This window comes from Siniperca chuatsi, linkage group LG1 (assembly GCF_020085105.1).
Source record: "Siniperca chuatsi isolate FFG_IHB_CAS linkage group LG1, ASM2008510v1, whole genome shotgun sequence".
Taxonomy (NCBI): domain Eukaryota; kingdom Metazoa; phylum Chordata; class Actinopteri; order Centrarchiformes; family Sinipercidae; genus Siniperca; species Siniperca chuatsi.
The window spans coordinates 13,253,616-13,265,755 of record NC_058042.1 but is presented as its reverse complement, the minus strand read 5'-3'; the positions used below and the strand labels follow the sequence as shown (position 1 = coordinate 13,265,755).

Here is a 12,140-nt window from a genome sequence, read left to right as displayed (position 1 = left end):
TTAAGATAACATGAAGTCCAAAGAGGTCTGGGGCTCTATCAGTTCCAGTGCAGTAAATTGTCGAGGAGCAACTTGTATTCAGCCACCGTATGTTAAAATGTGTGGAATAAAGCATGAACATCATCTAAAATCAGTGTTTTATTCATAAAAATATAATTCAATTATATCTTCATCTACTAAGATCACACGGCGAGTTGTAAAATCAGTGTTTGAAACCATGAGCACTAGGGCTGTAGTTAGATGCACCATTTATTGATAGTGACTGAAATTATCCAGGGAGCATCACAGTATTAATGAGGCAATGATTGTGAGGTTTACATGAAGAGATATCCTCTCTGAGAAGTAGGCAAAGCACTTTGTGGAAAACCAACATGTGACAGATACGTCCTCTGGACTGGAGATGGAGCTGGAAGCGTCTGAGCTCTCGGTGGCAAGGCTCAGTCTAGGTAAGTAGAGAGCAGCTGCTCCAGGTGAAGGACTTCAAGTATTGTGGGGTCTTATTCACCAGTGAGACCAACTGCCAGTTAGGGACACTATCCTCACAACCAATGTACAGCCAGAGCTGAGCTGTAAATGAAAGATCTCAATTTACCGCTCAATCCTTGTTCCAACTCTCACCTATAGTCACCCAATGGGTGAGATCAAAGATTCAAGGTGTCGAGATGAAGGCACAGTGTGTTAGAGTGAGGGGCTCGAGATCATGTCGCTTAAACAACAGGATGAAATTTCTCACCAGAATGGCTTCATGTATTGGATTCTTGCACACAGTAACTACCTTAAATCAGCACTGAAAGAAGCTGGTCAAATGTCATCAGAAATTGTTGTATAATCTTTATTTTTCATTATTTTATTAAAAAAAACTATTAACATGTATTAGAAGAAGAATGGGCAGAACAGAAATATACACCATTCTCTGATTAATTATTATTAAGTTCTGTCTTTTGAAATTAAATTTCAGTTTCCAAGAAGAAGCTGTGATACGTACTGGAGAGGAAATCATTTTAAAGCCACAGCAAACATGATACATCTCTCAGCAGGCCTGGGAATACTTGAGGATCCCCCAGAAAGAGTTGAGGGGTGTTACTCAATAAAAGGGCGATTGGGCTATGTAAAAAAAAAAAAAAAAAAATCCAAGTTCAAATAAAAAGTTGTTTTCCTTTAAAGACCATTGTATAAAATTTAATTATTGCAGGAAAAATCACAGTCTAAGTCAAAATAGAGCTGCATGTATTACAGGAATTTCTTTTTTCAAATAACACATTCACTCTCCGAATAGAATATCAGAGAGTAAACATGTTTTTCAAGAGTTTCTGACACATTGCAATGCCTGCAGGATGACACCTGTCTGGATGTGGATGCAAATCATTGGCATCATCATCATTAGCATCTAGCCCCTTTCCTCCCTCCTCTGGATAATAATCACATAGCACATCATATTGAACTCTTTCCTTTAAGTAAAGGAGAATTAGTGTAACCTGACATTTATATTTAGCCTCAAGAAACCTTTGTCTCTGTGCCTGCTACCTGTTAACTAGTTAAAGACTGAACACTATTCTTTAATAGTGTCATTAACGCAGTTGTTCAGATGACAATAGCACTGACTTTGATGGTGCCATCCTGCGATATAGTTGGTTTGGGGGAGCAGTCGTGACTTGTTAAACAATTGTATTAAGTTTGTTTTGGAAGCTCACCTCAAAAAGCTTCATTTACAAAACATTAAATATAAAATACAATAAGAAATGATGAGTATAATTGATCTCAGTATTATCATTTATAAACCTTGAGACTGTAGTTGGAAAAGCTCCATGCTACTCAAGTGGTTCAGATGCTCAAACAGCCTTGATTTTATATCACGATAAAAGTCTAACCTGCTACATTAAAGGTGAAAATGACTAATGCCAAAAATTACTATGCATGCTTTAAGACAACTGCAGCGTGACGAAGGTCGCATGCTTTTAAAATATGATCATACAGTATATGATCAAACAGAGTACCTGAGGAGACTGTACCTTTGGGTGGAAAATAAAAAGCTGTTTTGTGCCCTAATTTATAAGTAGTCATAATTTTACACTGTCAACTATTTGCAGTAGCAGCTTGAATGTTTTTCTTGTTTATCTCTGTGGTGTGTATGTATAGTATATACGTATACAGGTCATATATGAATAGTGAATAATGTATCATTTTAGTTTCTGTAGCATCTTAAAAGATGATTGTTTGTTTCAATACCACTGAGTACTTTTCTCTCTCAGCCATTGACCCAGACATGCATGGCATATGTGAAACAAATCATTTTCCTTTTCTCTGAACAGAAACCTGCCAGCAACACACCAGCAGTATGCAGTCAGGTAGCAGGTAGAAGGAATTGGATTCTTCCTCACCAGTGGCTCCAGGAGCTATCAGCTCCCATCCAGGTCTATGAAGGCAGAGGAGGATTGAGTTTGAAAGATGATAATAGACTCCTAAGGAAACAAATCTATTTCTAAAGGAGAAAGGAGTATGAATTCTCTCACTTCCACCTGCCCCCTCCTCTCCTCATTTCTCTCAGAAGCAGCATAACAGGTCATTTTTCAATTGAAATATACTAATTAAATGGACTCTAGACAGCATGGCAACTATTACAAGTGAAGGGAAGCAGATGTCGTGAATAATGTTTTGTTCTTATTAGCAGAATGCATAAGAACATACATATCTGAGAGCTTACTGTAGGTTTTCTACAATGACCTGAAGCACTGTCTGAAGCACTTTTATATAAAAAAATGTCTGTAAAAAACATGTTTATACACAGAAGGGATTCCTAGGATGGCATAGGAATAACAGGACATTTTAATATTTGGACTTGTACAAATACTGCATCTGAAAGAGCTGTGGAGACTGTGATGTTTTCTATTTCAAATGCAACATCAAAAGTAACCTTTTAGATTACTTTCACAGCAGTTGTAAAACCCCATTTAAAAGAAATACAACCTGTACTGTGTAGAGTGCATTACAGTGTGATATGCAGAAGCAAATTATTGCGTATATATCTATAGATCATATATATTATGTGCAGAAATACACTTAAATACCAGATTTTTACAACATATGCTGTATTTAGTTTTGACATCTGCTGTTATAAATAAGTCATTATTAGTGTTGATGAATGCCAGGTAACTGATAAAAAGAGTTAATATTTGCAAAGCTGAACCAATGTTTTACATATAAGCCACAGTGTCTTCTAATTTCCACACAGTCATTAGTGTTCAGTCCTACCGTGTCCTGCACTGTGTGCAAGTGGTGCTCCATTACATATTGGACGTCCACTGGCTCTTTCATTTCTGGATCAATAAGCTTGAAATCAAGTCTTGAAAGTTTCATGCTGCAAAAAGGCAGCTGTTAAAAGGCCAGGAGCACGTGTAAGCAAGGCAATATCAAGACCCAGATGGCTCCTGTCAGTCCAAGGCTACTGGATCTGCTCTCCATTTCTGAATCCTCGGCAGGTGGATAATGATGATGATGATGATGTTTGTGATCACTGGTCACATCTGGACTCACTGAGGAGAGAGCAGAAACCAACAGGACAGTCAGAAGGATGCTCATTATCAATATAACATCATGGAAGTGGTATTACTGTTTGCATGTTAACTTCAAGGACAAGGTTGATTTATTCTACATTTGTCTTCTTGTCAACAAATCCAAAACCAACAGTGTGTTAGTCTCTCAATACTTTTCCGACTTCCCTCCCCAGTCTGTGGCAGTCATATGTATTTTGGTTTTGTGTTTTTTCTCATAATTATAATTATAGCCATAATGCTTCACACATCTTTCACAGCTGCAATACATTGATGCTCCCACTAAACCATTAAGGGAATTTGTTAATTTTCCACCACCCTATTTATAGTGAGCTGATGCAACTATGGAGCACCTTCAGCCTCTGACTCCTTTGTGTCAACAGCCATCAGAATGTTTGTGCTGAGGTGTTAAGGCTGAACATACATACACAGTCATTACAAACTATAACATTTAAAAATAGTATTAATTAAGAGACTGATGTCTTTCCAGGAAATATTGTTCTTTTAATTTCTGTATAGATTCCTGTTTGTAGAAACTTTGAGATGGCACTTCTGAAAGTGACCAATATCCTTATAATTTACATTCAGGACGTTTACCACTGAGGATCATGATGGATGTAAAATAATTTTAAAAAACTGATATTTCAGGCTCTGCTCTGAATTATGTATATACTCTAAAGTGCTCAGTAACTCCTTTTCAAGATTTGGTGTTTTGGTAAGTTTTTAGTAAGAAGAGGTATAGACAGAAAAGATGGCAGAAAAGAGAGGGGTTTAACATGCACAAAGGTCCCCAGTCAAAATCAAACCAGGTGACGTTGCAGTTCAGTTATGCGTCTTAACCACTACTCTATCAGGATGCCCCACTTTGTTACCCCTAACTCATTCTCTACTCTCCATATTACAGGAGGTGCACCACAAGTGTCATTTCTAAGGGTCTAATGCTTTTTTATGTTTAAATGCTCCCATTGGGTCACATAATTTGTAATCACACAACACATACTCCCTTCCATGCAGATGATATGCTGCTTTATGCCACTTTTACACATCATGATCCTGACTGGTTTTGGTACAAAAGTACCTAATGTATAATCAAATTATCACAACTAGTAGAAGTCCAATGAGAGAAATAAGGCAAAAATCAAACATTCAAAGAAGAACTTGATTTATACTTTAAAACTTTCAGGAACAGTGCTGACAAATCAGACAATTTTTAAAGAATGAGTTGGAAATATAGCTACTTATAGCTACTTTAACCATCTAGAGTATGGATCTAACTGTAGCTAGATGTCAGAGGGACATTCATCAAATTTTACATCCAATCCAAATTTCTTTAGTTATCAGGGTTCCAAAATTAGGGAATGAGCTTCCTGAAGAGCTAAAGCAATCCAGCTATTTTGGAAACATATATTACAGAAGTTGCAGTGTTTATGCAAATACGCAAATTGTGTGTATCAGCATAATCTATTCCATCTGTAGTATGTATTTGCTGCTGATGTGATCTTGTAGTCCTTCACATATTGTATTTTGTACATTTTGCCATTGCTAAAGTCCCTACTTTGTTTCACAGTTTCATTTAAACAATTATGCTTAAGTGACATAATTCTCATTTTGATTATGCAGAAGTATGTTTATTATTAAGATGTTTGTGCTAACAGGTGGAATACCCTGTATCTAAATGACATACTATATGTTAACAGAGCAGAAATTGTCAGTCACCTTCTGGTTCCTGACACTGGTTTTACAGTGTCTGAGGGGTGCATCATTAAACCCAGTCAAACTGCTGAATAATACTGAGCCCATACAAATAAGTTCCTGTCAATCCATCACAGCTTGACTCTTTCTTTGACATTGTAAATAAGGTTTGAATAAGGGGAGATAAGGTAGATAAGGCAATTATTCAGGGAGGTAATTTGTTAATTTTGTTTTTGCTTCATTAGAACTCACAGTTCTTGTTAGTGCAAGTGTACAGACAATATTTGACCAAGGCAAGATACTAGACATACAGTATATGAGATAATGACTTAAAGCTTTAAAAAGAGAACAACAGCCTAGATTTTTCCCCCTCTAACCTTCACATTACATACTCCAAATTGCATGGACTTGAACTCAAACACCCCAATTGTCTACACTGTTGAAATTACACCTTAACAGCAATGAATATCAATTCAGACTGCGCCGCACTGATTGTCAACATCTCTCTCTCTCTGTTCACATCTCTATGGAGACCTCAAGTGCTGAGGGGGCAAATTCCGTGTCCCTTCCTGAGTGAAATAGCATGTCCTCTTTAGCCCTGCTGGTGTTACCTCAGTACACCTCATACTCCAACCTGTTCATCCCCATAGGGAAGGAGTAAAGCTGAACCCCGATAGATGACCTGCTGCTCCAGGACTTTCAAGTTTCTCACTTGGACCCAAGGGTCATAAGTCTTTCGTGGGCAGGATTAGTCTAACCCAGACCCTTTCAGAGTCTATAAAGGGTCTGTTATCAAACTTTATCTTACTAGCAGAAAAATAAGACCAGCTGCAGAGGCCATTTGTACTCTATGGACTTCAATTCCACTTTTTATGGTGCAGCAGAAATAGCCTGCAATTCCTTTCCCCAAAGCGGGATACACAACAATAACTTGTTGCTGTAATGGCTGAATTTCCATCAGAGGATCATTAAAATCTAATCCAATCTAATTTTATCTAATCTAATCTAATTTTATCTAATCTAATCTCATTGTTTGCAGTAAAATAATAGTTAATGAATGGCCACGTAGGTTTTCTAACTTGCAGATTTCACCACATTTTCATATAGAAATATAAATGTAAACTGCCTCTCCTACATGTAAGGGTCCATACATGAGCTACTATTGAAGCATCTGAGTGTGGCCTGAAATTAACTGCCTATTGATTCACTGCCGAGGAGTCCCCAGGACAGGTATTTGAAGGTCTACAGCTCATAGATAGTCTGTCTGAGTTTTTTACCCAAGAGTGCTGAACTTCAACACCTCAATCAATTCCTCTTACTGAAGCTTCAAGGTTTGTAATGCAGCAACAAAATGTAGACAGAATGACAGAATGTATCTTTCAGATGAATAAATTCTGCACCACTGAAACAACTTTTTTAATTTTAACTGCAGAGGCTACACTAAGCAACTCATGCAGAGAAAGTAAAACCTCAAAGAAAGTCATGGACATGAGGTCTGACCTCAAGAGATTTTAAAAAATTCTAATCTTATTTATAGGTGCTGGGTTAAAAAAACTAAATTAAGAAATGGATTGTACACAAAATGCTTTATTTGAAAAAAAAAATCAATAAGAATAATGTTTAAGCACATTTAAGGAACTGATTAATGTACATGAATGCACACAGTGAATTTAATACACTACAGATACATTATAAATGAAATAAAAGCATTAAAGTATGGACACATTAAATAATACTTCAGAAAAAGTTAAGTCAGCCTTACTAGTAAAATGACCAGAGTTTAAAATATGACACCACTTTGATTGCGTGACTTCTGCACATAATCAGAAGACAACTAAAGTTGGATGGAGACCACCTTAGAGAGACTGCCCTCCCAAGAAAAACAACAGAATCAGTCATTTTAGCAAATTCAGCAAAACGACATCTGTATACATTCAAGTAACAAAGCCCTCTAGCGGGCAGAGGAATTATGATTCTTGTCCATCAGGAGCAAAGGAGGAAGTCAGGTGATTACTTCCTCTGCATATGGAGGAGGTCGGTGTGGAAGGATGGGATAACAAAACGTCATACTTTAACACGCTGTTAATTTTTTTTCGGTTCCAATGCTTGGTTTCTTTTAACCATTACCACGGTCATTCCCTAACCTTAACCACGTATTTCTTATTGTAACCACCAAGGTCCATAGTCATTTTAACCAAGCACTTTGTAATAGTTTTGAAACAGTCACTTAACACAGCAGTCACTTAACATTGCAGAGTTTTGTATTACCTTGTATTACTAATATTGCTTCACATGCATGCACAATCAGATGAGGGAAGGTTGAGACTGAAGGAGGGAAAAAAAAGGATGCAGAATTAGACTGTGTTCCACTTCGTTGGGATTAAAGATTCTGCAATGTAGCACTCAACTGTGCATTAAAAATAATCTTTAAAATCTGAAATAAATTCTCAAACTAACATCTAAGTAATGGAAATCTCATCATTTGGCACACATATACTTGATTACAAACACAGACATGTACATGTTACTTAATATCTCACATACACACACACACAGTATTGACTCTGACTGCATAGCAGCTATTAATAACCATCATCACTGCTGAATCTTCTGGCTTTAAGTGGGTTCTTTTTTGTGAATGATAATGAAGGTCCAGGCATAGGGGCATATTACCCCTCTAAAAGCACAAGTACATCCTCAGTGTAACAACCCAATAGAGCATACATGTTTCTTGTGCTATTGAAGTATTTCAGGCCACAGAAAATCAGTCTCCAGTCTTTCTAAAGGCTGAAAATAACTATAGTTCTCTGTCTTTTTTTGGGATCCAAGTACAAATGATTTTGGAAATTTGCTTGAAAAGTTCTGCAGTAATGACATGTTTTAGTAAACCTTCAGCAGAGAGGTTAGGATGTTTGAAAAGGTGCTTGGTCTGAAAAGAGACATAGGTCAGAAAGAGAGGCTTACAACTGAAGTGAAATCAATAGAAGCTGATTCCTGAGGACTTGGACCAACAATGATCAATAACACACTAAGTGCACCAGGAAAAAACACTGCAAAACAACTGCAGCGATGGAAAGTGCCTTTTGTGTGATTATAAGACAGTCAGCATTCAGAGCTGTATGTCCACATCTTCAGCTGGTCTGTTTGAGTAACAGGGTTATTATTAACAGCTCAAGTTTGGCAAACTTTATTATAGCTTCTATTCCTTTAGTTTAGCAATGTTAATACTATGGAGAAGCATCTTACACGGAAACTGTCAGCTCATCCTCATCACTTTCTGATGATTCCATCTTAGTGCTGAAAACAGTATGTTAAGTTGTAAAATTCATTACAATTGAAATCAAACTGCACAGAGGGTGACATGAATAGTGTTTTGTGACAGTTGCCATTCTCTGTTGTTTTAGATTAGGATATACGGTTAGTGTTTCAGTGTTAGGAGTGTTGGAAATAAAAAATATATAAGTATTAAAAGTAAAAGTACTTACTCTTTCAGACTGGTAATTAATTGATGTATTTACCTGTAAACAATATTTAAAAGTAATAAAGTCCACAAAATAGTGGCACTAAATCTGACTACAGTAACTTTATTATACATTTGAGGGGTTCAAATTATAGTTCAGTCAGACACACTTGCATCAAGGAATTGACCATTTATTATTATTATAGTTAGATCTACTATGGTTTGGATTGTACCTCATTTGTACATCGCTTTAGACAAAAGAGTTTGCCAAATGAATACATGTAAATGTAAATGTGGTTAGATTTGGCAGAAAATGCTCTGCTTTTGAGGGAATTATCAAACAATCTGAGCAGAAACATGGATGTTGCTGAGAGAAGTGATCCCCCTAACACATTATGTATATTACACATGTATCTCCGAAAAATATTAGACTAAAGGTATGGAGTCTTACAAAATGGAAATAATGAAGTATACTACCAGAACCTCAAAATTGTACTTGCGCAAATATACTCTTACAATTACTCCCACCTCTGGTTATTTGGCAGATATATTTGTAACTTTTGACAGTATTGTTCTTATTTGTCATTATACCAGCCTTTGCTTCTGAATAAAAAAATGGGTTCATGGTTTTTTATGATAAACACAAATATCAGACAATGTAGATTTATGTGAATAGGCTTCCATTTGGGTTATTTCTGTTTTCAGAACTAAACAATCACTTTGTGAAAGAGCTGAGAGCCTTCAGTCGACTCCCGCCTGGGGTAGGAGCTTCACCACCATTTAACCACATTGATTTCTGTTTTATCTGACAGTGTTATTAGACTGTCTGCTGCAGGAAATAAACCTGAGAGAAGTCTTAGAATGTTCTTTTCAGTCTGCTGTGAACAAGTTAGAGGGATTACACCAGCATAATATTAAGAAGAAGCGATAGCAAAAACCAGATTCAATTATCTAATCCTTCTTTTCCAAAATGTTTCTATATAGTTTGATGGGAAGAGGGTGAGTAAATAATACCCCAGTGTCCAGAGTCAAAGGAGATTTTTGAGTACATTTTAATCATAAATAAGAATCCAAAATTAATACGATTGATAACAGCTTTTGTAGTTCTTATAGCACTGAGATCCCACTGTAATCTGTCTATGGGAGTTTGAAAATGTGTGTTTGTTTGTGTGTGGTTGGAGGATTAATTTCTAACTTGTCTGTTGTAATGCTATTGACATGTTGTAAGTTGTTTTTAAAGTAATGAAAAGGAACAGGATTTGAAAAATACATTATTTTGTTGTGTGTACCAGTAGTGTATTAATAGTGTATATCAATGATGCTCAAACTTTTTCTATTCTTTTCTTTTCTTTTTTTAAATCAAAGGTCCAGTTATAAATATACTATATGGTCAGAGGTCTGGTACAATGCCAACAAACGCAGAAACAAATACAAGTCAAGAAGTTGTCGAAACTGCAACAAAAACTTCTAACATTCAACAACCTTATATAACTTTAAACACCATACATTCAAATAGTAGCTTGAGGCTGGACACAAAAGGTGCTATTGTAAGATGGAGGCACGAATCGAAGTGTTTGACAAGTAGCTGTGGTAAGAGTTTTTCACAATGTTCATTTAGTCTTCTCTCATTGATATACAGTAAATGGGGTGGACAAAATATTAGAAGCACCTCCAAGTATAACACAATACAATTCAACAGCACCAAAAACTACAGCCCCAAAAATTACCACAAGTTGAATCAACACCTCTCTAAAACAGATTCAACAAAAACTGAGCATTGTAACATTTATTAAAGTCAGATTTATTGCACAAGATTTTAAGTATGTAGGCACACTAATAACATTCAAACACAGGAAAATGTGTTCTCACATTACATAATAAGTGGCACATAGTCTGATCCAGATTGGATCCAGATTTCAGCCTGGATCTAGACCTTGGTCCGAACTGAGAGGCCCCTGTGTATTCTTTTTGTCTGACTTCATGATTCATTACAACCTATAGAAGCATGTACAGAAAGGCTGCCACTTGGGAAATTTTTTATATATTTTTTTTTTTAAATCACATCATATAGATGAGGTCCTCTCACAACATCACAGTTAAAAAACATCTAAAATATGTTGTGGCTTTTTCTTGCTTTTCTTTGGCATGACATTCCAAATTTCTTCATTTGTCCATTTTAGTGGCTATATTGCAAACTCTGAATTTGAAACCTTTTCTCAACTGAGTTGTTTTTCAGATGACACACTTTATCTCCATATTTATAGTCTGAGTCGTCTTGTCATGGCTCACAAACTTGTGTGACAATAGATGTGTTCTTGGCATTTGTTGCATTTCCATTGCATTTAAACAGGTCCTTATTGTGGAGAGTCTGATACACACAGCTTTTAGGAGTTTTCCTGACACAAACTCCACGATGTTGTCGTCCTTTCCGGTATCTCCATTAATCTTGCCAGGAAGGGGTCCTGAAAAAGGCGCCTATTTCTGGAACCTGTCTCTATCATTTGACACAAATAGAAAAATGTCTATGTCAAAACAGATGCTTCTGTCCCCTATCCTGTCCATCAAATCAGACAGCGTAAGATGGGTGTCTGCTGTCATCATGTCACAGACGAAGAGGTTTATGTCTTGTTTTAGCTGCCTGTGCAGTTGCAGATTTCCCCTGAGCAAGTGCTTCATCATCGGCCAGACTGATTGCAAACTAATATCTTTGTCCTAACAGCAACAGGTCTGCTAGAAACCCTTCACTTTATGACCCTGTAGGTGATGATACAGAAGGCCTTGAGAAAAGGATGGGTTAAATTATCCCTGTGACACATACATGTAGACACATCAACATACAGTACACATTTTCACTCCCACACTCACTGCGCAGCTAAGCTTCTTAAAATGAATTTTAATGATATAGCCAAATCTGTGTATGGCATATAGAGCATGACAAGCAGGATAAGTGTAAATAAAAAGACACATGCATATTTCTGAGCCAGTTGTTTTCCCCCAGAATTGTTTTGTTTACACAAGAACGAGAGCAACTGAGTAGAGAAGCTAGATGAAGAGAAACCACAGGAGAGAAGGCTGAGTGCTCCCATTCTCAAACAGAACAATTGAATATAGCTCTGTGCTGGGGACGGCATCCCCTTTCAATTAAATTCAGACGCCCAGAGAAAACGGAATAAATTAACTCTTTATCCACAAAAATCATATCATTTTCCACAATATCATTCATTTAGGTCATCTGTAAAATTACAGTGGTTAATGAATAGCCAGTTTATGATGATTGATCCACAGTGAATGCTCCTATATTGTTTTCTTCTTTCTTTCTCAGTGTTGACATAATCAAGAAGTGTCACATCTGAATTTTCAGCTGCCACATGTGTTTACCGTATAGCAGTGCTAGAGGAGGAGGCAATATTAGTGTGCATCACCTGAATTGGTGGAAGTGG

The 12,140-nt window shown here is 36.7% G+C and overlaps 1 protein-coding gene across 2 annotated transcripts in view; it reads right to left on the bottom strand.

Moving 5' to 3' along the window:
* Positions 1 to 808: 808 nt before the first annotated feature.
* Positions 809 to 12,140, bottom strand: part of gpc5a (glypican 5a) — a 125,895-nt gene continuing 114,563 nt past the window's right edge. The window contains exons 9-10 of one of the 2 annotated variants that reach the window (XM_044200531.1): positions 7,509 to 7,565; positions 809 to 3,530 (exon numbers count right to left, since the gene is read on the bottom strand). In XM_044200531.1, coding sequence (XP_044056466.1) covers positions 3,373 to 3,530; positions 7,509 to 7,565 — 215 coding nt within the window. In that variant the 3' untranslated portion in view covers positions 809 to 3,372. The remainder of the gene's footprint in view (positions 3,531 to 7,508; positions 7,566 to 12,140) is intronic. The other variant, XM_044200540.1, reaches the window with a different exon arrangement.